This window comes from Petaurus breviceps, unplaced genomic scaffold, assembly GCF_028583685.1.
Source record: "Petaurus breviceps papuanus isolate PSGF00001 unplaced genomic scaffold, PetGlider_PUasm1.0 91133, whole genome shotgun sequence".
Classification (NCBI taxonomy): Eukaryota; Metazoa; Chordata; class Mammalia; order Diprotodontia; family Petauridae; genus Petaurus; species Petaurus breviceps.
Genome location: NW_027187419.1, coordinates 22,465,608 through 22,491,767, shown reverse-complemented (window position 1 = coordinate 22,491,767; position 26,160 = coordinate 22,465,608). Strand labels below are relative to the sequence as shown.

General features: G+C 35.6%; 1 protein-coding gene across 1 annotated transcript in view; it reads left to right on the top strand.

The window, feature by feature from the left end:
• CNTN5 (contactin 5) overlaps nt 1-26,160 on the top strand; it is a 1,715,246-nt gene that overhangs the window by 1,638,197 nt on the left and 50,889 nt on the right. The window contains exons 19-21 of the mRNA XM_069080670.1: nt 9,989-10,059; nt 11,944-12,178; nt 23,959-24,068. Coding sequence (XP_068936771.1) covers nt 9,989-10,059; nt 11,944-12,178; nt 23,959-24,068 — 416 coding nt within the window. The remainder of the gene's footprint in view (nt 1-9,988; nt 10,060-11,943; nt 12,179-23,958; nt 24,069-26,160) is intronic.

Here is a 26,160-nt window from a genome sequence, read left to right as displayed (position 1 = left end):
TGACTCCCACTGACATTCATAGATTGTCAAGAAATATAAAGGAAAGCCTCAGATTTCTGGATGGATGCTGGCAGGGGGGTGGGGAGGGCGGGAGGAGAAGGGAAGAGGAGAGAGGATTTTATAGAATAATATGAACCAGAGTTATGAAAGATAAAAATGAATGGGTGGGTTGTATTCTACATCATTAGGCAAGGGATATTGATGAAATCATGGATCCACTAATATACTAAAGTCCTGAAGACCTCTGATGGGGTCTGATCACCAGACTATCCCCATAATCACATTTGTATTATTTAAGTGAAAATATTGCCAGCTTATTTCAGTGCTTATCAAATAAATATACCAAAAACAAAAGATGAAAAAGTTGGGAGACTAAATAACACAGAAGAGTTTGGGGAAAAACTGCCTCATGTTTACACAAACCTGTCAATCTTAAAGTAAAATATATTCTAAGCAAATCTCTTGTAGCTCTGAAAAAGACTATCACACAGAGCTCAAGCTGCAAAGGGGAAATGGACACATCCTCCACCCTCAGCATTTAGTCCATGTCAGGATCAAGTGGAAGGTCTTCACTTAGCTGAAGAGAAGGACTGGGGCCATATCTATGATAGGTTAGGCATTGATCTGCCTATACACATGGCACTAAATCATATAATCATAAGGATTCTTCCTTATATTTCTCTGAAATTGAGAAACTTTAATGTATTCTGTTAGAGTAACTGGAAAAAGGTAAAACAAATTGGCAATTAAATAAATATGTTAGCTTTCTTCATCTACATGAGTAAACAATTTGTTTTAATAAATAAAAGAAAATTGTTTCTATTAGATTAACAGAAGGGAAAAATCATAATAAATAATAAACTTCAAAGGCAAATACTCATTTACCAGAAGGAATTGACTGGCCTGTAGAAACCCTGCAATACTTTAGTAAAAATTAATTTGGTATCATGAATAGTGTTCTTGATTTATGGTCAGGAAGACTTGGGGTACATGTTATCATATCTGCCACTTTCTGTGTGATCATAGGAAAGTCAATTAACTTCTCTGAACCTGTTTCTTTATCCATAACATGAGAATAATATTTATAGTGTCTTTCTTACAAAGTTATTATGAATTCCAGTGCTTAGCTCAGTTCCTGGCACATACTAGGGACTTAATAACTATTTACTGATTGAGGCTCAAGCAAGATTCAGTATGAAAGTACATTGCAAACTTATTATTAATAATAAAACTGCCCTGGCCTCTGCACATATCTTCTGCAGTTTCTATTGGAGGTTTGTAAACAGAGATAGAACAATTATTGCAGATCTTACTTAGAATAAAATTTGCCTTCGCTCCAAGGCATAGACAGCTTTGACGGAGAGTTCTAATATTCTTCAGGGACTATGAGAAGAAAGAAAGGTCTGGAGCAGCGCGATGATGCTGAGTACAAGGTCTGAACATGAAAAGAACCAGTACAGAGAAAAGGGCTAGGAGGGAGGTGTAGGGCATGTGAGTGTCTCAAACCCAACTTAGATTCTTCTCATATTCTTTATTTTAGTTTCAGTCCTTCTGTTAATTAAATACTATCTCTACTCCATTTCTTCTTCCTTTCTTCCTTTACCCTAGTATCTTAGCTGCACACACTCCCTCCCAAAAAAGGTATCACTTGAGAAATTCAGAGTTTGGACACTTGAGTAGACATACATATGCAAAGCAACTTGTCTTGTGCCCAGAGAAAAGTTTATTAGCACATTGACTTTTGGCTTTTGTTTTTGCCTAGTTAGCAAAAAATTTAGAAAGGAAAAATGTAGCCAGGTTAAACAGCCTTCATTTCCATCGTTGTTGGTATTTATGGGATGGCATACAGATCAGAGAACTCTGTATTCCTAAAATACACAATGAATTTTGCAAAATATACCAGTTGCCCTCTGCCAAAAGAAGAAAGTGATACTTCTAATTTACAACAGAAACAGAATTTTAAAGTTGGACAGCACCCTAGAAATCACTTATTCCAATCCCATCGTGTTTAAAATGGAGGAACTAAGGGTCAACTTAACTAAGAATATACAAAAAAATTAGAGATAGGATTAGACCCCACGTTTCCAGATTGCTAATAAAGTTCTTGTTCTAACACACTACCCTGCCTCCTGTTAGCAATTTCTAGGAGTTCACTTATGATTCATTCTCAACATTGATTCTACGTATGGCAACATGACCTGTCAAACTGGTTTCACGCAGGCAAACATTTTTTAAAATTCAGTTTTATAGTCCTCTCCACTACCTACCACCCACAAAGTAAGCACACTTTCAGTTACATTTTCCAATCTTTGTCACTTCTCCAAATTGGTCACTGGTTTACTACAAATCTCCTAAATTACTTTGCCTTTCCCAGGCCTCTAAATAAAGCCATATTATTTAATGAGCCATGGTAAACACCTACTGAAGCAGAAATTGGAATGATTTCTAAAGAGAGACAGTTTGATAGATGGGTTCCTCCTGCCTCTTTTTATTTAGTTGAATCCTAATTTACTTATTTAATATTTGGTTAGTGGATGGGCTTTTGCTACAGCTATTATTTCAGTAAGGAACTCTGTGACACTGGCATGCTTAAACTGTGGCCATTTGCTATGATTTGGTCACTTCTGGCTTTTACACAGATGTTCTCAGCCCACAATTTGAAACCCGCCAATACTATGAATTTCACCATGCCAGACATTGCTTTGAAGCAGCCAGGCATTTGCAGCCTGGGGGCAGGGCATCCATTACATTATCTATTCATGGAGGAGCATGGCTAGAAACAAAATTGAGAAGAATCAGAGTTTGACCTGCTAATCGTGCATGCAAACTTGATTCTGTGAGTTAATAAGCTCATGACATTTATCAGTAGCAGCTCACAGAGTATGTGAGAGCAAAAATCTAACTACTTAATTCTAAATCAGGTCTTCTTTGCATTACACTGAAAAATATGTCCAATTGAAAGAAAGTAGTTACTTTGACTGAAAGTGTGTTTCTATGAACGTGACTGGAAAGATCAAAGCTATTACCATGTTTCCCCAATAATAAGACCTATCCCGAAAATAAGCCCCCCCCCGAAAATAAGCCCTATTAAGATTGGTACTGTAGTGAAGGTGATCCCCTGTGCTACACACTACATTATGGTACCCTCTGTATGCACCGTCCCCCCCCCCCCGTGAAACGCACGCCACGCTCCGAGCTGCATCCAATCAGAGCTGCAGCAGTGAGCGCGTCATCCTGTTCTTCCCCAGTGATTTGCTTGCTGGCGCCATTGAGAGCAGTGCCACGGAGGAGAGCTGAGGCAGGACAACATAAGCCCTCCCCTGAAAATAAGCCCTCTGGTATTTTTCTTTCCAAAAAATTAATAAGACAGTGTCTTATTATTGGGGAAACATGGTAGCTATTAAATTGATTTCATTAATTTTATGCTACCAACAAGAGCCATCTAACCATAGAACTTTAGAACTAGGAGGGACCTGGAAGACAATCTAGTCTCACTCCTTCACAAAAAGAGTTCAATTTTTAAAAAATAAATATGAAGTTTATTAAATAACTGAAACCTCTAAAATCAAAGGCATCAGTATGATTACATGGTAAGTGGGAAGAAGAATATCATTGTGAATGACCCTGTTGCCTTGTATACAACTCTAGAGGAAAAATAACATTAAAAAAAATCAGAGAGAAGAGTTCTTTCCCTTAGGAAGAAGTTGAACCTGTTGCCCTTCCTCAGAAATGGCCCCAATCCACCCTCAGATTCATTCAGGTAGTAATGACTCTCTTCTTTTTTGAAGGGGGGAAGGCAAGGCAATTGGAGTTAAGTAACTTGATCAAGGTCACACAGCTGGCTAAGTGTCAAGTCTCTGAGGCTAGATTTGAACTCAAGTCTTCCTAACTCCAAGGCCTGTGCTCTATTCACTGTGCCACTGAACTGCCCCTACAGTAATGACTCTTATGGTTACTATATTCAGGCACAGGTAGGGGAAGTATCTTCTCCATTGGCCAACCATATTCCTCCACAAGGACATTATGCCCTGGTCTCTGGAAAATCAGGGTCATTCATTCCATTAGGGCTATTTTGTTCCTGGTGATACTAATACCTACTTTGTTGCAAAGTTCCATATTCCACAGATATCCTAGGGGTTCTAAACTTGAGATCCATAAGTTTTTTTTTAAATATTGTTATAATTGTATTTCAATATAGATTGGTTTCTTTTGTAATCTGATATACTTCATTTTATACATTTAAAACGTTCTGAGAAAGGCTTCTTAGCTTTCCCCAGATTGCTATAGAAATCTGTGATACAAAAAGAGTTAAGAACTCCTGCTCTAGTAGAAGGTAAATAATACTTCTCTGTGTTTTTCATACCAAATAACCATGTGCATCTCTATCAGTAATTAATAGTCATTCATCCAGGTAGATCATATGTAAGAGTGAATTTATTCTTTATGAGAATATCAATATCATTTAAAAATGATATGCTGAGATATAAAGGCAATGCTAAAGTGTAAAATTGCTAGAGTAGCTTCAGAGTCTGGAAAATGATTCCTTTTAATAGTTTTCTTCATTTAACAGTCTTTCATTTGAAAATGTTCCCTTTCAGCTGTACATTCTGTGGTTTCATGCAGTGGAGAGGAAATTTATTCCTTTGACACATTTATTCTTTTAATAGTTATTCATTTGAAAAAGTTTCATTGTGTGACTATATATTTTACAGTTTGCTAAAGAGATTCACTCCTTTGACAGGTTTATTTTTTTAACGTTTGTTCATTTAAGTAGGTTCTCACTCCACGATGCTGTTAGGAAAATCCTCTCAAATGAAGTTGCCAGACTGCTCCAAGAAGAAAGGAATAATGGCTTTCACCGATAACTGCATTGGTGCCCCCCAGATGCAGCATTTTGTCAGAACAGAGAGGAGTGGACCATATTCAGCATAACAACAGAGAACAGGCTATAGTGTGATTTTAAAATTAACCATTAATAAATGTACAGTAAGAGTTGGACATGACTGAAAATGACTGAATCAACAGGCATACTTAGAGGCAGCTAGGAGGCTCAGTGAATAGAGAGCCAGTCCTAGGGACAGGAGTACCTGAGTTCAAAGCCAGTCTCAGATACTTTCTAGCTGTGTGACCCTGGGCAAATCACTTAACCCTGTTTGCCTCAGTTTCCTCATCGTAAAGTGAGCTGGAGAAGGGAATGGCAAACCACTTCAGTATCTTTGTCTAAATACAGTTACAAAGAGTCAGACATGACCAAAATAACAAAATGTATTTAACTATATGGATTAGATTTGTTAAAACTATTGTACCTTGATTTTCCACATGTATACCAAAATCAAATTTAGTATTAGTGAATCCTAAGTACATATTATCCCCGAAAGGCCCTTCAAATTACAATAAGTTTACTTATCTGGAATGTTATAGCTTGCTGGTTGTAAGGTCATTGGAGAACAAGAAGATACTTGGCAAATGTTAGTTAAATTGAGTCTAATTGAATTGACCATGCGTAGTTTCTGAATGTCCATGAAAATCTAAATGACACTAACCAAACCTTCAATCACCCTTCCCTTTGTCTCACTTGAAATATAACTCTCACTTACTCTACTATTTTAAGAATCCACACATAATCAGATTTGTGGGAGTCTTCCCTCTACTGACATAGATTGCAAACTTCTCCAGCCAAAGTAGAGAATGTCATGAACTTCTTTGGCCAAAATAAAAAAAAAAAAGATTCTTCATCCAATCACCAACACTCTGATGATAAGTCTCTCCACATTAAGCTAGAATAGTCCTCAGCTGACAATCACATTATGCTTCTCTGCTTGTGCGCACTGGCACAGCCTTTGAGAAGCCAAGGTCTTTCCATGTTGTGATGGGCCACAAGAGGAGGTGACCATTCAGATACACAGATATGAATGACTGATTGTGTATGTGTGTGGAACCAATGCAAATTGGCTACTGGTCCATGATTTAATAGGTCAATCAACGAATAAGCATTTACTAAGTACCATGCCTGGTCAAAAAATTGAAAAGTTACTGCCCTCAAAGAGCTTATACTCTATCAGATAAGTCCCAAGCAGATAACTAAGGCACAAAAAGTTAAGGGACTCACCAGAGTAAACTAATACTAAGGTTCAGAAGTGGAATTTGAGGTCAGGTTTTCCTAACTCTAAGGTTAGTACTTCACTTTGTCTTTATATTGCCTTTATATTGAGGTATATAGGTAGATCATACATTAAAAAATGCAGGTGATCTTGTATAAGGGAAAAAAATAAATCAACCTAAGTCAATGATTAATTTAAACTTTTATAAGATTTACATTTATTGTTTTTGTTTAGTCATTTTTTTGTCTTGTCCAACTCTTTGTGGCCCCTTTGGGGGTTTTCTTGGCAAAGATACTAGAGTGGTTTGCCATTCCCTTCTCTTGCTCATTGTACAGATGAGGAAACTGTGGCAAACAGGGTTCAGTGATGTCCAGGGTTACACAGCCAGATTTTAACTCAGGAAGAGAAGTCTTCCTTGACTTCTGGCCCAGCACCTTATCCCTTGTGATATCCCTAAAGAATCATACTTGTGAGCATATTGTTCTTTTTCTAGAGTGATATTTTTCCAACATACATTTCTTTGTAAGAAGGGTCATTGTCACACAATTATCTGCAATTACTGTCCTCCTCTCCCCAGGGGTCCAGTACCTCCCTAGCTCCCTTCCATGTAGTCTGTGAATTCCTTGAGAGCAGAGACCATCTTTTGCTTTCCTTTGTATCCCTGCCACTTACTGATACGCTACAATACGAGAATTAATTCATCTCTATATTTTCAACTCTTTTTGCCAGAATCAGGGAAACCTAAGAAATTTAGGCAGATACTTAATCCTTTCCTTCCTATAATATTCAACAGCAAAAAACTATCATTTTGACTAAACTTTCATTATAGGTAGAACTGAAAGTAAAAGAAATCACATTTTGCTTCCTATGTTTTACTGCTAATGACTGACTACTACTTAACATCCAAATAAGGCAAGTACAAGTAACAGATTTAGAAATTATGATGCTATTTACATGTCTATTTTAAGGGTAATTATTTGCTTATGGAAAGTATTACACCTTGATTAGACAGTTTAACACGGAAAAAATATATGATAGGCCTAATTCCCTGGGTAAAATGTAAAATTTGTCGAAAATTTTAAAACATTTCAATTTATTTCAGGTTCTAATCAAGGCACAAACTCTTACTCAAGCAAATGCCTTGGGAAATGTTGGTATGAATACCGACACTGTAAAAATTAGCCCTCTTTTACCTTGACACATTTATTACTGAAAGGTATGTTTTAGCAAGAATAATTTAGAGTTAATTAAATGAATCGTAATGCCAAAAAAAATTAAAATGAACATTCTATTCTAATTTTCACTAGAAATCCATTTAAAGGCTTCCATATAGATTTTTCAATCATACAACCACCCTAGGTTGGGTGTTGGTTTACATATGGGGTATATTACATAGGGAGCAGGTGTTACAGAGGCCAATCTTAATGGCAGAAAGATCTGAGCCTTTGGTCTAAAAAGTCTGGCCTTTGGTCCACATTAGTTTTAAAATTATTAGCAAGTCATTTACCTTCCACTGCTTGGACAACATTTCTAAGACTGAAAGTTATAGAAGGGTTGCCATTCATGATATTCCCTATACAGATAAAATCACAGATACATGCACATGTATATGTATATGTGGTTATGCATGTATATATCTACATACATAGAGATATAGATATGTATGTTTACATACACATATACCTTAAATTGCTTCTTTAGTGAAGACATAAGACAAAATACAATACAAACATGCTAGGTAGAAAATCAGATATTCTATTAGTTTATGCTCTGTAGGACATCTTAAAAGAATTTCTACAATATTTAATCTTGGGGGTGGCTAGGTGACACAGTGAATAGAGCACCAGCCCTGATGTCAGGAGGACCTGAGTTCAAAGCTGGCCTGAGACACTTAACACACACACACACACACACACACACACACACACACTCACACAAAACTAGCCGTGTGACCTTGGGCAAATTACTTAACCCCAAATGCCCCTCTAAAAAGCATATATATTTGTATGTATATGTATACACACATATATACACATATACATATATTTAATCTTGGGAAAATTATAAACTATATGACGTTTCTCTTAAAATGAGGCATGTAGGTGGCATATTGGACAGAGTACTGGGCCTGAAGTAAGGAAGTTCAGCTATAGGCTCATAGGCTTCCTAACTTTGTGACCCTGGGCAAAGTTATTCAACCTTGTTCTGCCTCAACTGTACAATGGGAATTATAATAGCACATACCTCCCAAGGTTGTTAACAGGATCAACCTGGCACATATAGTGTCCTTAATAAATGCTTATTACCTACCCTAAAAATATATCAGTTACTTAATATTGGTCATATTTTCACTATGCAATGGAAAGGGAGATTTCTTCCTATGCCTCCCTCTCTAACAGTGCTAATAAATGCTTTAAAAAAGAGAGAGAGAGAAAAAGACTCTTTCCATCATTCCAAAAGAGCATTGATGAATTTCTGTTACTAAGCTCTAACTTTTCCCAAAGTCATAGATTAAAATATTGAATTGTATCAATGGAAGTATCTAAAATAAAAGCACAAGGATTCCAGATATTTGTTCATTATATTTGTGCATCATGTGTCCTTTATAATTTCAGTGGTTCTGTGACTTCAGCTGTGTGAGTACTATCTCCACAGAGGGAGATTATAACCCATTCTGTGTAATCTATGCCCATATTTTTTTCATAAATTTTCCTTAATGCATCTAGCTTGTATACTAGAAATCTTCTCTATACCTTTTAATATTTCAAGGATACCAAGACAACACTCAGACTCTTTCGTCTAGATTTTGTCCCTTACTCTTGCAGAATGATCAGTTCACCATCTTTTCAGATCATGGATGGATCTTATTAGACCCTTTTCTCTGTTTCATACATCAGAGTCATTGGTGCTGGTGTACTATTTGGCCTCCTTACAACTGCCACATGTTTCTCCATTACTCTTTGGGCATGGAGTATATATATTTGATGCCCTTCAAAAATGAAGTTGAAACTGTTAACCTACTCATGGTGGGGACTGAGGAGTAAGTTGTCCTTTTAATTTTGAGTATGGATTAGTGTTGGACTATACATTATCTCACCCAATTCTTCCTCTTATCATTCATTTGCAAGATAGTAGGTTTAGAATGAAGTCAGCTTTTGGAAAAGACTCAAGAAAAGGTTATAATATGGCTTTTGTCTCATTAGCAAAATGCTATAAACAAATATTAGATAGGTCATAATATCATAATATCAACTATACAGTAAATTCAGAACGGTATATTTTGCATTTGATAGGCAATAGTACAACAGTGATTTTAGCTTGAATCTCAGCTAAATCATAGCTCAGCTGTGTAATTATAGAAAATAAATGAAACCTCTCTGAACTGATTTCTTTAAAGTATAGATAATAATATTTGCACTACTTACCTTTAAGAGTTGTAAGGAAGAGGCTTCATAAGAATCTTCATTTGTGGAATTACTACTTATCTTCCTCAGGAAGCCTCTAGGAAACTACTAGATTGTTAATGATACTCTACCCTCATGGCAATTTGTAATTTTCTAATGTCTTTATCTTACAGCACTCTGAGTTATTTCTTTTGGTATCTCGTACCTTTAGTGGATTGTAAGCTCTTGGAGGTCAGAGAACAGTCTCACCTAACTTTCTCTTTTTCCTAACAACTAACACAGTACCTGCACACAGTGGGTACTTAATAAATGTTCCTTGATTGACTGTAAACCTTAAAACATTTAAAGCAGAAATAGAAAGGCATGTTATTATTGTTGTTATTTAGACTCAACTTGAACAGAACCACAGAATCTTTATTGTAAACAAGTTTAAATAACGAGTATTCTTTCTCCTCCCCCCCACCAACCTTTTTTTATTTATAGTTCCAAAGACAGCTCCTGCTAATGTAAGTGGCAGAAGTGGAAGAAGGCATGAATTAGTGATAGCCTGGGAGGTAAGGAAGCTTGTTTCTCTATCATTAGACTTTATCTTGAATTTTTAGAGGATGAAGATTTCCCCACCAAAATATGGCCCATACAAAGTACCTGAAAGTTCATCTTTTCAAATGAGGGTGTGCAGCAATTTGGAGCTTTCACCTCAATTACGATGACTAAAATGAGCTTTTTCATTTTTTTTTTCACAGCAGCTACCTAGGTGATTTTTCTCCAATATTGTGATATGATGTCACTTGGAGCTAGCTGGGCAAAACTTTTCAGAGGTTTGTCCAGAACCTTGGTCTATCTGGTCTGATATGCCTGATATTGCTACTCTAACCCTTCTGCATGCATCCTTTCATAGCTAAAAATCTGAGATCTATGTATCTTCAGGTGCTCCTTATAGGAAACAGTAGATATATACTCTTCATTCATTTACTTTTATGGAAAAATATTTTATTATCAAAATATAAATAATTTTAATACACACACATACATTTATGTGTATATTTGTGTGTATGTACATGTGTGTGGAGAGAGAGAGAGAGAGATTTTTTTTCTTTTGGAAGTAAAATGAAAGGGAACATCAAAACCCAGGCTTAGTTAAGGAGCATTAGAGTTTTCTAAAGAAGTTAATTGATCTTATCCCCTAACAGTCTCTCAAAGTGTTGGTACAACTTATACTAGAATTTTTTGCCTTCTTTTTTTTCTTTTTTGAGAGCAATTGGGGTTAAGTAACTTGCCCAAGGTTACATAGCTAGTTTTTTTGTGTGGGTGTTAAGTGTCTGAGGCAGGAACCGAAGTCAGGTCCTCCCTGACTCCAGGCCGGCACTTTACTCACTGCACCACCTAGCTGCTCCAACTTTTTGCCTTCTTAAGAATCTTTCCACAGAGCACCTCCCTCTTTCAGGAGTTCTGTGTCTGCTTTCTTTGAGCTCAGGAGTTTTAAAGTTTGCCTCTGAAGTCTATCAAAATGTAAACTTCTTAACCAACTGAGTATTTGGACTCTATATCTAAACAAAACTGATCAAGACTTATTTACCATTAAAAAAGTGAATAAGATGTCATTTTTCCGATCACAATAAGAATTCACCACTCCATATAGAAAGCATCTCTCCTATATTAAATAGGTCATCTGTATTTTATAACTTCTTTTCTACCACATGCTGTCACTTTTAACCAAATTTCAGTTTTCTGGTGCAAAACCCCATTTGAACACATTTACATATGTCATGGATATAAGCAAAAGTTTTAAAATAAATCCAATGATACAGTTCTCTTCACACTTTCATAGAACACACAGAACTAAACACTAGAAAGAATAGATTGTAAGGTATTATGTTGACATCTAATCCTAAAATGGCTGTGAGAGTGACCACACTAAAGCTAGTAAATGGAACCAATTTTTCCCAATTTAATGACCATTTAATTTTGCCCACTGGAACCTGGGACCCTGGCAACATTAATCTTATGGTACAACTAATTGGGAGAAAAATAATATTTTAATTTAAGGGATGTCAGTACTAGATAGTTAAAATGAAAAAAGAACCAAGTGTTATCAAAAAAATGCCTAGGATTATAGAAGATTAATAAATTTATTTGAATTTGAATTTTTTAGATACTATTTTTGAAGTCTTTGATTTTGCAGAACACTTTTGAGCAATTATGCCATCATGGTTTTCAATGTGCTTCTTATATTCAAAAGTTCTTTTTTTTCTTTTTTTATTTTACACATATTTGTTATTATGTAATATGAGCATTGCATTGTGCTAGATTCCCAGGGGCTACAAGGTACTAGATTCTTTCTTTTTTAGAAATTCACTGTTTTAAGAGATTCATGGCAAACCTCAAGTGTGTAAAAGTACTTAATGTTTCTGATGACTAATTGCACTTTTCTTCTTCAGCCAGTATCGGAAGAGTTTCAGAATGGAGAAGGGTTTGGCTACATTGTGGCATTTAGACCCAATGGTACCCGTGGTTGGAAAGAAAAAATGGTCACTTCGTCAGATGCTTCCAAGTTCATCTACAGAGATGAAAGTGTACCTCCACTCACTCCCTTTGAGGTGAAAGTTGGAGTATACAATAACAAAGGGGATGGACCTTTCAGCAATATCGTGGTCATCTGTTCAGCAGAGGGAGGTCAGTTTCCATATTTCTCTTGCACTTTTTTGTTTTTACTACATAGGAATACTACCTAAATCAGTCAAAAATAAATTTTCCATTCAGGTAATCAATTAAATAAAGCATTAGCATAGCTAAAACTACAACTTTTACAATAGAGAATTTGAGAGACCAGCCCAGCGACACCTAGGTGGGACAATGGGTAAAGTGCTGAGCTTAGAAAGAGGAAGCCTTAAGTTCAAATCTAGATTCAGACTCTATCTGTGTGGCCCTGGACAAGTTACTTAACCCTTCTGAGTTTCAGTGTTTTCATCTGCAAAGTAAGGATAATAATAGCAGCTACCTCTCAGAGTTGTTATAAGGATATAATGAAATAATATATGTAAAAGGCTTTGCAAACCTTAAAGCTTTACTGAGTACTACTTCATTCAAAATACCATCCTAGAATCAGTGGGCAACACAAAGAAATATAAGATAATCTTCGTCCTTAAGAAGTTAATAGTATAGTATAACTAAGTCAAATTCCTCTCCAAAAGTAACTGATGGTAAAATGCAATATAAAATGAGTGTCAGGTGAATGTAACAGTTGGTAAGTACTATAGAAGTCCCTAATTAAGAGTCCTTCAGGTTCAGCTGCTCAGAGAAACCTTCTTGGAACAGGTGGAGCATGAACCCGAGCCCTTAAAGGGATGGATGGGATTTAGCTCAATAAGAGAAATGAGGAGACCACCCTAGTCCAAGAGAATGTCATACACAAAGTCATCAAAGCAGGAATGTTCAAAACCATTAGAAAGAGCAATGAATAGAATAGTTTGAATCAAAACAATCAATCATGTAGGTAGGTAGTAGGAAAAGTATGGAATGGTAAATTGGGACCAGATTGTGAAGTCCTTGAATGCCAATTTATTTGAATATTACTCCCTGGGACCTGGGGTGTCACAAAAGTGGAGAAACATGAGCATATGGTGATAAAAGACTGAATTAGAAAGGTGTCAGGGAGGAGAAGTTAATTGAAGAGATTACAAAGGAAGAATAAACATAGCTTGGTGATTGATCAGAAATAGTGAAGAAAGGGACAGTCACAGATCACACCAGATTTTTTAGTATGGAATATAGTTATGAAATATATATTCAAAGGACTTAGAATGATTCATGATTCCTATGTCTGGGTACTTCCTCCACCTTCAGATAATGTTGTCTGCCCACACTGTGTGACTCTCATCCAAATCCATGAATATGACATAGTAAATTAAAAGGAATTGGTGAGTCTGGGTATTCTTTCCATAAGGTTACACTAGTGTCTGGCATACCAGTAAGCTTTCAATAAGTATTTCTTTTTTTATTTGTTTTTGGAGGGGGGAAGGCAGGGCAATTGGGGTTAAGTGACTTGCCCAAGGCCACACTGCTAGTAAGTGTTAAGTGTCTGAGGGCAAATTTGAGCTCAGGTCCTCCTGACTCCAGGGCCAGTGCTCTATTCACTGAGCCACCTAGTCACCCCAATAAGTATTTCTTAATTGATAAAATGTATGGGAGACAAATTTGATACTCTACTTCTCTGCCTTTTCTCAGCATGGGTGGAATTATTTCCACTTCTTCATTCACAGCTTTCCTTCTTATGTGACTAAAACTGGTGTAATTTTTTTTTCAGGAGGGTGGAGTGAAAAGGAGATAGCAAAAGCATAGCTGGGACCTCAGTTTTTACATCAGAGTATTTGGGAGACCATCGAAGAGAAAGCTGATTCCTTTCTATTCTAGGAAGCCACAGTGGTATCAATCTATAAGATTAAAAAGGGACGCTCAAGCTCTTCTAAATAGGTTAGAGATAAAATGCAAATTTAATTTTACCCATACCTGCCCTACTTGAGAGAATGAAAAAATGAATGCCTTTGAAAGTTAGTTTTAGCCATTATCTGTTCATGTGTGAATAGGAAACACTATTTGAGTTTATTTACCTCTCCAATCACAGAACATAAATGCACACAAATGAAACTTGAGTTGCTCAAGAGAATTATTTGTCTTCCACAAAAATATTTTTTTTCTGTAATGGAAAATAGAAGAGAGAACAACATTGTGATTTTTCCCAGACCAAATGAGCTTATTTTTGGAAACAAAAGTAGTTTCAGTTTTGGGTCAAATGCAGTTTTTCATCTATGTAAGCTTTGTCTTTCATTTTCATAAAATATAGCAACACTTAGAGGCAGAAACAGAAAGCTTATTAATAGGAGCACTGCTGCTGTGAAGCTACATGAAGAGCTGAGAAGTAGAATAATCAGGACCAAGAACCACTGTGGCCTTAATCAGTTTGATTTGCATCTGAAGGATATGGGACATAAGGGAGACATGCCCATTAGATATCCTATTGCCTTGCACTTTTCACCTCTTTGAGTTTCTGGGTAGCTTAAAAGGAATGTCCAAGAAAGTAATATTACAGTTTTATGATCCAGAGATCTCCAAGGTAGAAATACATCAATAATAAGTAATATTGTTTAGCTTGTCAAAATTCAAAGGAAAAAAGACAATATTTGCTTGAGGTCGGTGTTTTACCCAAGTAGCATATTGTTTCTTACTTATCACACTTACACCACCTAGGGCCATATGAGATGAAGTCAGGGACTTTGGTGAACATGCTTAGTGTGGTTCCTCTAGAGCTTTTATGAAATTCTAGAATTGCATATTCCTTGTCAATCTTTACTTTAAACTGAATTACTTCAGTAGTCATGATTTTCAATGTCATTTCTCCTTAAACTGGAAGCAACTGGCCTTTGGAGACTTCTTTGCAAATCTCTGTGGAAAATATGCACACTTCCAATCCAAAAGACTTTCCTTTTTGTTAGAGTATACTTCAGGATAATGCATCATCTGATTCATCAACTCCACCTATGTAAAAGAATGTCCAAAAATTATGGTGTTGGGTCCTGATTTTTTTTTCTGGCAAGTCCAAGTTGACACTCTTTGATCAGTAGTTGCATTCACTAACATAATACTGGGCAGACAAACAGATAATATTTTCCTATTGCTTTTATGCTATAATATTCACATAAACGATTCTCTTGTACTCATAGTCCACACATTTTTCAGCCACTCTGGTTAGAGTAATGCTTCATTTCATTCACTACGCTCAAGAGATAGAGTGCTTTTATAGATTTGGAATATGAGTACCTGAGGTGACCTTCAGAAAGTAATTTAACTTCTCTTGGTCCTACCAACAAATTATGTCTACTTTTTAAGAACCAGCTTAGTAAAGCACAGAGAGGATCACCAGCAGTCTGACTTACCTGTAGGGGATGAATTCTTTAGTTATGAATACCCATGAAACAAATTTTTAAAAATACAAAATGGCCCTCAGGCATTGACAGAGTTGGCTCTGTTGTATGTGCAAAGGCAACAATAAGCCCATGTCAAGGGATATTTTGGTTATTTCACCTTTCCCTGCTTATGACAAGCATATATAAAAATAAGAATATGAAGATGATGACAATGTTGTACCAATATCCATTACAGAAGATAATGAGGTAAATAAATTCTATGGAAATTCAATAAAAGCCTCTAATTTAAATCAACATATATTTTAATATCTGGTGATTTTGATATCAAATTGGATGCAGGGCAAGTCAGTAAAAGTGAATTTGAAGATATGTTTCAGAAAAAAGAAATGAAACTCGCTAAATACATTTAGGTTGCATAGATGTCTCATACTTCTGTTTTATGAATGCTTTTCTTTCTTTTAAAAATAGAGTTGGCAGATGCTTGACATCTCAAATACATACACACCCGTGAACGCACTCATACACACACACACACACACACACACACACACATACACAAATGATTAGGTGAGCAGGATTCAGAGTCAGAGATCATAAGTTAAAATCACTTTTCTGTGACAATTGCCAAGCCAAATGAGGGAGCTAGAATAGATGACCACTGAGATCCCTATCAGTCCTAAACCTATGATCTTATAATGCTACTTAGAATTGAATAACCAAAAATAAATAAATAAAAACAGGAAAAGACCGATTAATAATGTGGAAATATTTTCAAATAGGCCCCCTGAATACAGCTTGACCATCATCTTTTTAGTACAAAGATCCAAATTAATGCCAAAATAAAAAAATAAATAAAAATGAGATGATATTAAATAAGTTAATCAATTAAACAAATTCGAACTTGAACCATCTTAGCAATCAATTGATGCCCCCAAATGATAGCTAAAAGTACATATATTGACATGGATTATCATCATTTCTCAAGGAAGTTTAATGGATATAAACCAATCCTGGCAACAAAAAAAACCAAGAGAAGTGGTAGGATGCCTCAGCCAGCAAGTACCTGATCCTCTTGCCAAGGATAAAGACACAGAAGTCAAGGCCAGAAATCTTCCAGAGGAGGATGGTGAACATTATGTAATCATTAAATAGCAAACAGTGGTGAAAGGAAGATGAAGTGTACAGAAAGCATAACAGGAGACCTTATTAAGCTGAATCATATTAAAGACATTTAAGGGTGAAACTGGAAGAAGGGGAAAAATAGATGGAAATTTTTAAAGATTTGTAAAACCAACCAATTATATTTCTATCAGAGGAGTTAATATTTGATCTTTAACATCACAACACCCAATTTTCTATACCAAGAAGCAGAAAGAGCCCTGAAGAAAAAGAAAGCCAGGAAGGGGATCCCTGAGCCAAGTATACAGAAATGGGGTTCTTGTTAGATGCAACATAGTTTTAGACTATTGAGAAATCAATTTTGAAAACATTCAAAATACAAGAGGATAACAAACGCTTAAAAATATTATGGATGTTATTTCTAGTGAAAAAAAGTTTGAGAAAATATCTACAACTACCAGTCACCATGACTACTTTCCTTTATTACAAAAATTTTTATGAAAATAGTTTAAACATGTTGAGGGAATCTTTAATTAAGGCACAAGAAGTGAAAACATAGACTTTTGCAAGTGATAGTCTCCAGCAGATCACATCTTTATAATCAGATAATTGACTAAGAGCTATAGAAATCAAAGCTCCCACAGTTGTTGTGGTTTTTTTGACTATGGAAAAGCAAGGATTCAATATAACAAAAATCATCTCACTTTTCTCCACTAAGCTGTCTCCCTTGTGTATTTTTAAACCATAAAACTTTCTTGAAAGAAGCAACAACTTTGATTGTTAACACCAAACAAATCATAAAATGAGGAGATACATTTTTTTTTGCCTTTTTGGAGGGCAACTGGGGCTAAGTAACCTGCCCAAGGTTACACGGCTAGTTTTGTGTGTGTGTGTGTGTGTGTGTGTGTGTGTGTGTGTGTGTGTGTTAAGTGTCTAAGGCTGAAACCAAACTCAGGTCCTCCTGACTCCAGAGTCAGTGCTTTACTCACTGCACCACCTAGCTGCCCTGAGATATATGATTTCTAAAGGTGTTTATCAGCAGTAAGAAGGATATCCAAAACAAAGTTCAAATGAAAAAGGGTTTCCCTATAGATGATGAGAACTTCCAAATGTATCTGTTTGGAAATAACATTGCTCTGATCTCCTCAAGCCCTTGAACATCCTAAATTCTTTCAATCCATAAGCAACAAAAAGAAATCAACCTAAGTATCCACACAGAGAGAAACAAATAGATAAAGACTGCCTATTATTCATATTATAACATGCATTCAGATGAATAGCTGATAAAGCTAATCCATCAGTACATGCACACATACATACACATATACACAAATTGTGTGTGTATAAATATGTGTGTAATATATAAATATAGATCTTAGTGTGGTGACAAAAACAAAGTTATACTTTGATGGGAGATCACATCACTCTAAGAGTGTTATACCCAAATATGTCAAAAGAGACATCTGAGCCCACAACTTTTACCACAGCTTGCTTTCTCTACTTTTGTATGACAGATTTGAGCACATCAAACTATACCAAGCCAAAACTAAACTTTTTTAATGCCAACATGCAGTACCTAGAATTTGATTCTAGGCCCCTAAGGAAAAATGATCTTTTTTTCCTTCTTTCTCTTTTCCTAATAGCAAAGTTCTGTTTGCAAACAGTAAAAATGGCTGAACAATCCAAAAGGTAGTTCAAGGTAGAAAGTCAAACCCTCATATGATTCTTGTTTTTGGAATACATAAAAGTCAATCTTAAGTCACAATTTTTACATAGTTCACAAGGAGTTTCCTTTTACAAGGAAAAACAGTACAGGATCAGACCATGGCTGGTGAGAAAAGAGAAAAAAAATATTTCAGTGAACTGAGGGTACCATAGATTGAAATATTTTCTGACACTCTGAATTTATTTCTGACATTCTTAGTTTTGTGCTTATGTGTTTTTTTCTGTTGCATAGGAGCGTGTGCTACTTTTCTTTTTTTATTTAAACTAAAAAGCCTAGTTCTTCATTTAGGAAAAATGGTATGCAATTACATCCTCATAAATAGAGCCTCTGCAGCTCAAATTAAAACCACACATTCATGAGGTGTTATTCTCTGGATCAGCTTTTAGCTGAAACTAGGCTCAGTGGGATTTATGTGAACCTGAAAATTAATAAATTGGCATATTAGTTGTAAAATACAAGGAATAAATTTCCTGTCTTTGCCAGATGATCCATCTGGATTAGTGCCTGTAAAAGTTCAACTACATCTGTCTTCACTGAATTTTTAAATAATGAAATCATAACCCTTCTACTAAGAAGTTTATTAAACTCTCCTTTGATTAATGCTGCTAACCCCCCTGGGAAGTCAGATGTGTAATCAATATTGCAAGCACATCCCCCCATATTATTTGGAGAACTCCAGCTGCTAGGTCACTTATTACAAATGTATCATTTATATTCATGAACATGGTAATGCTGTTTAAAACTTTTAATCTAACAGAATCTGAATTCTATCAATCAGCCTGTCCACTCCAAATCTTAAAGTGAAATAGAGGAGCCATCTATCAGATAATTAATATCTTCATACTTCAGGATTTTTAAAAAATCTGATTTCATCATTTTGAGCAGTCCCTCTACCCATGCAAATAGCCACCCCTTCATTCCTTTGTAGATAGTGTCTTGAATTGATGCAGCCAATATTTCATCACCTGGTAACCAAACTATGGGTGATAAGTCTCTCTAAAGTTAGCTAGTTCTTTGGTCAACAAATAGATCTTGTTACTAGGCTCACACTCAAAGTTTTCACCTTGAGAAGACCAACCAGAACTGATGATCCACTGGCCTTTTAAAATTCAAAATCTAGATTTTTTTTTTCTTTCTACATGAGAGTTATGTGTAAGACCCTAATAGACTGAGATAAGGTAGAAAAGGTAGACTTTTTTTGCTATTTAGAACAATTTTGCCCAAAGTAATCTAAGAAAGATACTCCCAAACTTGTACCAACATACTATGATGCTTTCTATTCATATCAAGTATAATAGGGCAGGTGGGACCCATGATAATGTTTAAGAATCAGTAAAACAGGAAAGCAGTGTGGTATAACAGAACCCGCAGTGCCTTTGGAGTCAGAGGACCTGAGTTTAAATCCACCTCTGAACACTTACCTATGTAAGTAAAGAAGCCACTGGACTTCTTTCGGCCCCAGTTTCCTCTTCTGTAAAATGAGAAAGTGGCCTCTATGTTCAGGTCCTAAAATAGATTTGATATCCTCTGAAGTCGCTTCCAGCTTTAAATCAGATTCTATGAATAGAAGGAAAACTTATATGAGGGAACCTGAAGGAGACTACAGTATGCCAGGTTGGTACAGAATGATGAAATAGACCAGAAAATAGCAGCAAAAATTTGATGGGATTCCCCAAGATGTATAAACAATTCGATACAGGCTAGACTACTGACACAGACTACTTTTGATTGGACAATTCCCAGAAAAATATAGAAAGAGTTGTGTAGAAGTCTAGGAGATCTCAAGGGATCAGACGATGAGGGTAGAATGAAAAACAAAAGAAAAAAAAGGAAAAAGAGGAAAGAAAGCATCTTAGGCATTCTTTCTCCTTTCTTCTTCCTTCCACCATCTTGCTACTCTTCTGTCAATTATTGAGAAGAGGCTGGGCAATAAGAGTAGGAAAAGTAAAATGTGCTTCCCCTAGTCCTCAGATAAAAAAGATTGGGAATGGGGTAAAAGGGTGAGAGATCTCCATCATCCATTCTGTGCATCTACAGAGAACAGATAAATCCAACCCAAAGCAATAGCCAAAGTTTAGGTACTCTTTTGTCAGTTCTATTCTGGTGGGAATTTTCACCCACTTACCAAAGTAGCACAACTGAAATTTCAGGAAGCAATATGGTTGGTGCCATTTCTAACATAGTGAAGATTCTCGTTTGGGCAAAAATAGGCCTGTGTACTGAGGAAAGGCTGAACAAATAAAAACTACATTTCTGTTGCTTCAATTGGGCTTCAGCTCATTTAGATCCTGCCAGGAAGCTTGAGGGACAGCAGAAATTGCTTTTGGGAGAACTGATTAACAGGCACCTGGTCCAAATAGGGAGCCCAGCAGCCCTAAAATAAATGACTGCTTTTTCTGAAAATAGTTTATTTAAAACACACACACACACACACACACACATACACCTTGCTTCTGTTTGAGAATTACTTACATTTTCATTAGTGAAAACTCTAAGAAATAATTCCCACTTTTATAAGAAAAAAAAGCCAGCTTCGCAACCACCTATTTTGTACTTCTAAAATTATTAATCCCTCTGTAATCTTCTCTAACAATGACACAATGCTTTTAAAATATAAAAATAATAATAAGAATTTAATACACACATGTTAGCACTGAACTCTAAGAAACGAAAGCATAGTTATAAAATAGAAAATCATATTCAAAACAAGATTCCTGTTAGAAGGAATCAGATCTTAAATACTGTGGATCAGGATATACTCACTTTAAAACTCCATCATTTCCTTTCACTTACTAGTAAGAGGGAATAATCTAGAAGTGATTAAATAACAGGTTTGTTTATTTGCTTGTGCTTGTTTAAAGGGAACATTGTAGATCTCTTGATCAGGGTTTTAAACATGGACCACAAGTAGAAGGTGCTTTTTCTGCCAAAAGATGCACAAATAGTGAAGGGGGGGGAGGAGCATGAAAACAGCAACGATGCTAAGTAACACATTCAGAGAATGGAAGAAAGTGTAATCACAATTATGCCAACTAGAAATGACTATCCAAGGCATAGGACAAATGATATCTATGAGAATATGTTTGCCAAAAACTTTTGATTTGGAATAGGATGTGGTTTTATTCTGGACTTTGCCACAGGGAAAGCCCTAATCATATAAAACGAACTTCCTAACATCTACTTTTGAAAAACCTCTTTAATTAGCTTCTTTGAGTGTGGCCTGATTTTATGTCATACTTTTTTTTAGATAAATAAGGCAGAAAGTCAAAAGTAGCAAGGTAGAGTGGTGGAGAAAGAGCCAAACTTGGGGTCAGGAAGACCTGGCATAAAGGAGAGCCTCAGAAACCACTTATATATAGGCTGTGTGACCCTGAGCAAGTCACTTGTGCTGTCAGATAACTCTCTAACAAGTTACAGAGTAGAGGTCAATCTATATTGGTGAAGGGGGGTCTTTACCAGGAGTTCTCTGTATCAATGATCATAAGTTATCTAAACTGATGATAATGCTGACACAGAAAACTGTAGAAGGTTTTTTACAGGACTTCCAGATCAATCTGTAGCTACCCATCAGTAGAAAAGAGAACAATCACAAGAAAATGTTGTTTGATGATGTTTGAGGATTGTGATGAAGTGCTACCGTCTAATTTAGAGATCACTCATCCCTGGAGGTTTTCTATAGACCACATTGAGTTTACACAGAGCAGCCTGAGCTCTTGGCAGTGGTGTCTGGGGGTCATCAGCATTTTCAATGGTTATTAGGTTGTCACACATTTTTAAATTATTTTTGACTCTGTGTTGACAGAACTAAAATTTGGCTTTTATTTTCTCATTTCAATCTGACGCATGTTTGTAATACACTTGGTATCCATTGTAGTAGTAGCAGAACCAGAAATTCAATGTTCCTCATACAGAATATAACCAAAACAAAATGCGCTCACTGACAGATGCCATTCAGAAATCATAGTTCTCCTGAAATTATTGAGAAAGGTCACAAAATGTAAGAAAGAATGAAAGGGTAGGTCTGTGCAGCAGCACTGAGACCTTTGGGATTATTTCCCACTCAACATAGACATGTCTTAAAAGTCAGTGCCAAGCTTTAAAATATCATGATTCATGACATATTTCTTTGGATCTGATAGAGAAGAAATATTTTACTGGGTACGACATTGAAAAACAATTAATTTAATTGTGGGCCCTACTACTAAGATTATGTGTTATACCATGACAGTTAGTAGACAGCTAGTTGATGGACAAAGTCAAACATGTTCCTCCTCCTCTTGTAAGGAGAAAGCAATCAACTGATGACTGAATTGTTTGCTTTCAACCAGCTGAATCTCTGCCTGATACAATTGAATTCCACAAACATTTAAGTTCCTTCAATGAGTGAGCACTGTTACTCTCTGTGATGAGGTTTCCTAAATTTAGCATCCTCTGGATGACTGTGCTGACATGTACAATTTGAAAAGGGAGCTGTTATTTCACAACATAGATGTATTCCTAAAAAAAAGATTGTGGATTGTGTATTACTTTTTTTTTTATAAAATAAGTAATTTTACAAAATAGATCAGTTAAAAATTAGATAATTTTTCTATTTAATAAAATATTATTGTGAGTCATTTTGTTAAAAATTGGATGTCTCTGTGCTGATTTGAAATCAGGGGGCCTGAATTTGAATCCTGGATCCATTCCTTGCTACTTCTGTGACTTTTGTCAAGTCACTCCCCCTCAATGACCTGTGGAGGGCCTAGTGATGTGATTAAGTTGACTCAGATGACCTCTAAGGTTCCTTCCAGGTCTAAGTCTGTAACTTTATGATTCTACACTTTATTAATGCCTAATTCACATTTAGCATTATATAGATCCCTATATTATAATTTTATATAAATCAAGGAATTTTAGAGTAATGAAAAAGTCAAACATCAAAGAAACCATCCTTATCAATTCAAAAGTATCACTCAAAGTGGTTATGTAACTGACCTGACCAATTATTGGCCTAGTGAGTTCCATTAAAAGATTTAAGTTCATAAAGACACAACCTGAGTTTCGGGTTCTCTACCTGTAAAGAAAGAGAGAATTTTCCATGTTCCTTAGTTCACAAAATTGTTGAATTAATTAATTAATTAGAGCTTTCAAAATCTTCCTATTGATGCCCATACCTGATTTGCTAGTAAAAAAAAATAAACAAACATAAAAGCATGGCATCATTTTGATGTTCTGATAACAACACCTCTCTATTGATGATTTTCAGGTGCCAAATAATGAACTGTATGTGTAAATTAAAGACCACAGGGAGAATCCTATTCCCTGCAACCAGAGAAGTCTGCTGGCAAAAATATACTTTCCCTGATACAGATGAGTTCAACAATTAGTTTGGTTTGTGCAATGTGTGACTCATCGACCAATGCAAGGAAATGAGACTCTAATTTGCCTTCCTAAACTTGCCAATGAGAAGTTATTGATGAAACATGACATAGATGTAGCAATCCAGTAAAGATCATTCTTTTAATCTCATGGTTGTTGTTTTTTTTTTGGTTGGTTGTTTCTTGTTTTATTTTGTAATAAGTATGGTATTTTATTTCAATCAGTACAGTAAAATGCAGAAAGTCTGCGACAGGTTCTCTTGCAGTACTGTGACAGTGATGACTTGTTCCAATGGAGGTTTATTATTTCTACTTTTCTTAATACAGAACCCAGTGCTGCTCCTACAGATGTCAAGGCTACAAGTTTGTCCGTATCAGAGATTCTTGTTGCATGGAAACATATTAAAGAGAGTCTAGGAAGACCACAGGGATTTGAGGTATGAACAGAATATCAGAACAATAAGCTTTGTTGTTTTTACTGGTATAACATTCTCCTGAAAGTGTGCTTTTGTCAAACTTCAACAGAATTGTATTCCTCATATAATATGACTATGTGTTAAGGGAAAAAAAAGCCTTCATAGGAGAAATGTACCTATTTTATTGATATAGACAATATAGCTCCCATCTAGATTAAGCTCATATAGATTATGTAAATCATTATGAAACCTTGACAAAATCCAGAACATCATTAAGAGAGGTGACACAATCCCTTAAATTGCTATAGTTAAACCACTATAAGTGATAGATTGGCAGAGATGGTAAAAATGCCCATATGTCAGGGCTCCAATTGATTAAATTTTATAAGCACAAAATTATCCTCTCATTGTCTTAGCAGATCTCACTCCAATATCAAATTTCCAGGGGTGACATAGAAATTTAAGGCATCAATATTTGTTTTTTGGAGTCCAAATGGATTTTTCTCATGAATCTACTTTTGTAATAATTATTCTACTCACCTCAAAATCATGTTTTTCATAAATTCTGTGACTTCAATTTTAAAAAGTTTTAGCCTTCATAAAAACTAGAAAATATATTTATATAGGTCAAGCATTTATTAAGCACCTACTATGTGCCAACTCTGCATTGTGTTGTGTATATACATACAAAAATGAAACAGTCCCTACTCTTAAGGGACTTGCATTCTATGGACTCCCATAATCAACATCAGTAGTACTCTTTATTTATCAATAGGTAATTCATTGAAGTCCTCCATCTTGTCTTATGAGATCAAAATCATGAATGCATATGGAGTAATATTGTGAAAAGGGTACTAGACTAATTATCTCTATGACTATGAGTAATCACAGTATAATATGCACTGAATGGTGTGCTGGAGTCAAGAAGACTTGCTTTAATTCTCATGTCTAACGTGCAGCCATCAAGACTTCTCACAAACTTCATTCCTTCATCTATAAAATGGGAATAATAATGTCTATAGTGTCTAGCTCTTAGCATTGTTGTGATATTCAAATGAGATGATGCCTGGGAAGTGCTTTGCAATCTTTAAAGATCTAGGTAAATATCACTTATCATGATAACTGTCTCAGTTTCCTCATTTTTATAAAACTGGGATAATACTACCTGCCTGCCTACCTCAGATAGTTACTGTGAAGGTCAATGATATAAAGAATATGAACTTATCAACTGCAAGCACACTATTCAAATGTGATAAAGTATTGTTATTAATATCACACAAAGAAGAAAGGAGAGAATAAAGACAAATCATATCCAGATTTTTTAATCTGACAATTTCAATTTCTCATTCAGATTTCAGTGGAAAAACCTTCTTCTCATACAAGTTATCCATTATTTACTCTGCTTATATTCCAAATTAGTTGCCAGGCTATGTGTATCCTAGAAATTATATGTATACATATATGTGTGTACATAGATGGATGGATAGGTAAAATATATGTGCATATATATATATATATATATATATATATATATATCCTGGAAAATATATACACACACACACACACACACACATACACATACATATATATGCTCTGACTAAAATGATTGCAAACAACTTCTTGATTAATATGTAGTCAGCACTCTTTAATAGCAGCAATAATGAAGATTGTGTGTGTGACTACTCATACTTGCATGGCAAGGTTCTTAGGAAGCAGTTAAATGTCATGTGTTTGTGTTATTTATCAAATCTTTCCTCAGTCCATCATCTTCAGTAACTGTATAGTATGTTCAATTTGTTTATGTCAAACACTAGACCATTTTTGAATACTCAGACCCTTGCATTCCCTTATCATGTTCATGTCCACTAGCTAGGACCTCACAGGAAAGAATCAATGATGGGAATATTTCAATGGGACATATATCAAACTGACAACTCATCCCAAGCCAAGGGAAAACAGCCTCAAAAGATGCACTGAAAGCCCACAGGAATGAACACAATTCTAGGACCATAGGGCATAGTTAGTGAAAGTACAGAATATTAATTTGTTAGCAGTTAAACTGCAAAATCTTGTTCAATGCAGCAATGCTGGCCAAATGTATAATGCCCCATAC